Source organism: Galeopterus variegatus, unplaced genomic scaffold (assembly GCF_000696425.1).
Source record: "Galeopterus variegatus unplaced genomic scaffold, G_variegatus-3.0.2 Scaffold5387, whole genome shotgun sequence".
Classification (NCBI taxonomy): Eukaryota; Metazoa; Chordata; class Mammalia; order Dermoptera; family Cynocephalidae; genus Galeopterus; species Galeopterus variegatus.
The window spans coordinates 127,087-132,978 of NW_007731498.1; the positions used below are offsets into that span (position 1 = coordinate 127,087).

General features: G+C 47.6%; 1 protein-coding gene across 1 annotated transcript in view; it reads left to right on the forward strand.

The window, feature by feature from the left end:
• Positions 1 to 5,892, forward strand: part of LOC103604776 (epidermal growth factor receptor-like) — a gene marked incomplete at its 3' end in the record, with an annotated part of 33,619 nt that overhangs the window by 3,133 nt on the left and 24,594 nt on the right. The window contains exons 3-4 of the mRNA XM_008589347.1: positions 474 to 657; positions 3,415 to 3,549. Coding sequence (XP_008587569.1) covers positions 474 to 657; positions 3,415 to 3,549 — 319 coding nt within the window. The remainder of the gene's footprint in view (positions 1 to 473; positions 658 to 3,414; positions 3,550 to 5,892) is intronic.

Here is a 5,892-nt window from a genome sequence, read left to right on the forward strand (position 1 = left end):
TATCCTTGTAAATACTCCCACCACAGCTGGTTTTAAGCTACCAGGAGTTTTACCACCAGTTCACAAAATTCCTACACTAGGGCTATAGTGAGCCAGTAGGAACCAGCTCTGAAGGCTTCAGAGTTTGGTGGTGGTTGAACTTTGATTGGATTTGCTTGGCTGCCTTCTGGGTTTGGTTGTTTGTTTTGTTTTGTTTTTAATTAGAAAGCATGTGAGACAGATACAAAATAATTTTTAGACATTTCCACATCCATCTGAGTGTGTTGCACACCAGGTGAAGTGAGAGGTGCGGCGAGTGATGAGCTCGTATTGCTGCACCAGCAGACGTGCGTGAGCCCCTGCAAACCCCATCACCTCCCGTCTCCCCTGCATTATCACCTATACGTTGGGTGTTCTAGTTCACTTATTCAGTTAGGTGTCCTGGGACTCTCTGGCCCCATGTTAGAGCTTGACTTCTTGTTTTATCTCCTCAGACTATCCAGGAGGTGGCTGGCTACGTTCTCATTGCCCTCAACACCGTGGAGAAGATTCCCCTGGAAAACCTGCAGATCATCAGAGGGAATGTGCTCTATGAAAACACCTACGCCTTGGCAGTCTTATCCAACTACGGCGCAAACAAAACTGGCCTGCGGGAGCTGCCCATGAGGAACTTACAGGGTGAGGGGGCTGTGGGGTTGTGAACGCAGAGAGGGACCTAGCGGCATCAGCGAACCTATCATTGTTCTTAATTGAACCTCAGAGAAGTCTTCTATTCATCAGATACATATGTCTGGGTGCCAGCTTTGAAAGATGGTAGAAAAGAGGGAAGCTGATTTTTAACGTTTAGAGATAACAGCTATTATGCTCTTAGTGGGTGGTAGGTTTGGTGTCAGGCATGTTAAATCAGCAACTTCATTTAAAGCCCGGAACCTTCCTTCAAAGTAGGTGCTATACTCTGCCATTTTACAAATAAAGAAATGGCATAAAGTAAAGTAATGAAAAGAAAGGACAACTCTCGGTCCCCAGGGCTCCCACCCTTCCCACATGCCATGCAGTTCTGAGGGGGAGGCAGGGCCCACAGGAGGTGAAAAGGGGGGTGCAGAACAGAGGGGTCGTCTTCAGAGGGGTGGAGGCCAGCGGTGCACAGTGCTGGGATCTGGCCACACATCCAAAGCCGAGAATGGAACCAGCCAGGCCCTCCCCTCCTGGGCGCGGTAGCTCACCACCCCTTAAAACTGCTGTGGGTGTTCCACCCACTGCTACAGCCCAGAGCGCCCCATGCACACTTCAGCGTTCATGGTGACACTGCTGCGTTACACCTGCACCGGGGAACGACCCGTACTTTGTCCACCGGCATCTGCCTGTCTCACCTGTCCTGGGATCATGGGGCGAGGCAGTATGTAAGCATGACAACCCTGGAGCCCCACAGCCTGGGCTCCAGCCAGCTCTGTCACCAGCCAGGCAACCCTGGAGCATGTTCTTAACCTCTCTGTATCTCAGTTTCCTCACCTTCAAGATTGTGAATAGCCTACATGCTAAAAATGGTAACATACTTCTTAGAAAATTAAGAAATTAAGAGAAAATTGAGTTACTAAAAGTAAAGCACTCAGCAACTATTTCTATTGTTCTTAGTTTTTTTTTTTTTGTTTTTTTTTAACCAAGGTTGGGGTCGTATAGATCCAGGTTATTTAATGTAGTACTATCGATAGTTGGTTTTTTGTTTTTATTATTTTGTTATTGTAGCAACATACATATACTCAAGATGTGCCACTTTAGCCATTTTTAAACATACAACTTAGTGGAATTAATACACTCACGGTGCTGTGTGACCACCACATCTGTCTATTTCCAAAACTTTTTTGCCATCCTAAGCATAACATTAAGCATGACCTCCCATGACTCCCCGCCCCAGTACTACTAACTGTTAGCCAGTGCCTGCCATGGTGTGAGCGTTCAAACTAAAGCAGCGATTCTCCTGTCTCCCCGTTCCCTTCTCTGCTAGATGGAAGCGGCGCCGGAGCCGCCCCCTCCCCACTGCACCTCTGCTCCCCCTGGCGCTGCCCGCAGCTGTTCCTGACGCCCATTCACAACTCTCCCTCTTCACACTCCTCCTTGGCCCCGTGTCTGCTGTCCTGATTGTCTCAGCAGCCTTGATGTCCCTTTTCTGTTTGAGTGTGTTCATTCGATGGCCCTGCTGTCGTTTCTGACTTTACAGATAAGCTGCAGTTTGGCCCTTTCTGACCTCAGCCTTCCTCCCTCAGTTCCTTCATTCTCCACCATCCACTGAAGAAACTGTCCACCTGTCCCACCCTCCGTGCCTCTGCTCTGGGTCTTCTGTCTGCAGGAAGCCTTCAGCGCCCTCCCCTCCTTATCCCTTCAAAATACGTGCCTGTCCACGTCCTGGGAAATCACATTCTTTCCAACAGCCTCTGAGATCTTCCCGGGGAGAATCCTCTTCCCCGATGGTGCCTTGTGCACATAGTATATCTATTCCCTGCCTGTGAGATGCTGGGCATTATTGAATGTATCTAAGGTTGGGTTTTTCTAAATTTAAGTTGCAGATAGTCATTGGACCATTGTGAGGGCTAATGAAGATAATGCTTATTAATCAACTAGCACCATACTGGTCTCATTGTGTGGCATGGTCTCCCGTGGGCACAGAGTTCTTAAGCCTTGTGACTTGTCGGTCTCCCCATGCGTGTCAGCTCTCGGAGAAGCCAGCAGGGCTCGCTCATCTCTGCAGACCCCGCAGCACTGGTGCAGTGTTTGCACACATGAATCCTTACACCGGTGTTCGTGTTCATGCCACTGGTACAGGGCTCTCCCTTTGTGCAGCCTTGCTTTCTTTCATCCTGACTTCTCATGTCTTCTCAGGTCTTCCCCTGGAACAACTGCCCAGTCTTATATGTCCTCAGCGTCTCTGGTGTCTGCCTGCCTCTTCTCAGACAAACATTCTTCTTGCTCCATGTCATTCTCGCACCCTGTTCTCCAGTGACAATCCTCCAGGGCCCTGGGCACACACTAGGTGCGGGCTGACTGCCCTGCCTTGCCTCCAAGTCCGCAGTGCTTGTGATTCTGCACCCATCTCCCCATGGTAGTTTGTTCCAGTCCAGCCCTTCAGCCCCCAGAACCACCAACGCACCGTGTACAGGACACTGGCACTGCACCACCAACTGACCCGTCCATCTCCCTCCTCCCCAGGTTTCTAAGTTTCTAATCGCTGTTCAAAGCCTAGTTTGGAGGAAAATGCCCACTCCTCCGTGGCGCCGTCATCAGCGATTTTCATCTGCCCCCCTCGAAGCTTTTATGGGGCTAGCGAGCTGGCTGTCGTTTGGGCGCAGGCACATGTTACAGAGTGTAAATGTAGTGAGTGTGCATGCCCCGCGTGGTGTTGGAGGGGTGGGGAGCTTGCTCACTGTGTTCCTCCCTGTGCAGAGATCCTGCACGGTGCTATGCGGTTCAGCAACAACCCTGTCCTCTGCAACGTGGAGACTGTCCAGTGGCAGGACATTGTCGACAAAGACTTTCTGAGCAACATGTCCATGGACTTCCAGAACCGCCTGGGCAGCTGTAAGTGTGCCACAGCATCCTCTCTGCCCCTAGCTCCTGTGGCGGGTGGAGCTGCACAGCATGAGGATGGGGAAGGGACAGTGCATGTTTAGTGACATGTTGCAGTCACCTAAAACAAACTAGGCAGTGAACAGATTACCTGCCCACTACGAGAGCACTTACTTAAGATGGAGGTGAGAGTCTGTTTTTCGTGGTGAGAGGCAGCATGCTTGCAGGTCACCCCTGGGCAGCCGAGCCTTGTGTGACCCTTGAGAGGAGGCACTGGTGGCACGGCAGGCGGTTTCCCACCCTGCTGCATGGAGACTGGCCAAACCCCATGTGCTCTGACCTGCCACTGAAACCCCATGTGGCGCAGCCCTCCGGAAGCACTGGGCTGAACTCTACCCAGCCCCCCACCCCCCCTCATGACAGCCACAGGGTGCAGGCTTCTCGGTATCTCCCCGAATGCTTGTGACTGGTTTCCTCGATCTCAGTCCTTCAGAATAAGAAGTGATCACTGCTGCCCGCTTCCCTGTCTCCTACAACCATGCAGCAGATGGCTGTTTTTTCAGAAGCAAAGAAAAGTTATACACACAATGTGTCCCAGCATTATGCTGTTTGCATGAAGTTTGGAATTTGAAGCTAAAATGAGCGGGTTTACTTAAGGGGAAATTAAATCTATCACCCACTCCATACACCAGTATAAAGTCCAAATACATACTAAATATACATATAGTAAAATATCCAGTACATACTGAAGTGCTAGAAGGAAACGTAAAGGTGAATAGTTGTAATACCAGGCTGAAGAAAAGCCAAAGTCAGACACCATAGAAGAAAACTTTCACATGGAACAGGGTTAATGACAAACAGGCAAATACTGTGCAACATGTGATTGCTGTGAAGAGGGTTAATATCCTTGCTACGTAACTATCCAAAGTAGTCTTAAAAATCCTAAGAAAAGATGAACCTCCCAGTAAAGACACAGCCATGGGTATGAGCACCTTCTCTGTCTTGTACACACACACACACTAGGATGGCCAAGAAATAAAGTAATAAGTTATTTCTTAATAAAAAGAAGGTCAAAATAAAATAGGGAAGCATCATTTTTGCTTTTGCTAAGTATTTGGGTTCCTTTTGATTGTTAGATACCAGGTCAGCAGGGTGGTGGAGAAACAGAAATTCTCAGAATGCTATTTTCAATATAGGCTTGAATTTTTAAATTGATGTTTAAGGTGCTTTCTTGATGTAATTAAATAAAGTGCTTCTGGGCTGGCCCGGTGGCGCACTGCTACAGTGCGCCGCTTGGGAGTGCGGCGGCGCTCCCGCCGAGGGTTCGGATCCCACATACAGACCGGTTCCCGCTCACTGGCTGAGCGAGGTGCGGGAGCAATACCGAGGGTTGCGATCCCGTTGCCAGTCCTGGTCCAGTACGGGCGCGACACTGAGGGTTGCAATCTGTTGCCGGACACGAAAAAAGACAAAAAGGAAAAAAAAAAACCAAAAAAAAACAAAGTGCTTCATGTGGCTACTCAAAAAGAAAAACAAACAAAAAGAAATGCTCATGTTCTGCTTGCTTGTGGGCATATAAATTAATAAAACCTAGTCAGGAAGAGAATTTTGTTAGTATGTATTAAGTCTTCAAAGTAGTGTACATCCTTGACTCATGAATATCACATCTAAATATAATATAAAAAGAAATAATAACGAAAGTGAAAATTGTGAGAGATGTAGAAAAGTAGTTTTATGCAATATTCCTTGCAGTTTTATTGATAATAAATTTTGGGAACAAATTATATATCTAAAAATAAAAGATTGGTTAAATAAATTATGATACAGCATGCTGTCAAAAATCATGTTAGGTAGAAAGACATTTAAAGGCATGGAAAAATTGTCACAACATTTTGTTAGATTGTAACACAATGTGTAGCGTGAGTCCACTTCTTATTTAATCTTATCACATATTCATAAGTCTATGTTAATTACCTCTGGGTGACTCTCATTTCTTCTTTTTTCTTTTCTCTATTATCCATATTTTATATAATGCGTCTGTATTTCCTTTTTTGTCATAGGAGGTTGATAATAGAATTATAATCAACCTTACGTTCACTGGTTGGCAGATATTTCCCCTGTTACAGAAAATGCATTTTTAGGGCCAGCCCAGTGGTGCACTTGGTAGAGTGCAGCGCTTGGGAGTGCGGCAGTGCTCCCGCCAAGGGTTCGGATCCCATATACAGACCGGTCCGCTCACTAGTTGAGCACGGTGCAGGCGCGACACCGAGGATTGCGATCCCGTTGCCGGTCATGGTATGGGCGCGACACTGAGGGTTGCGATCCCGTTACCAGTCACGAAAAAAGACAAAAAGG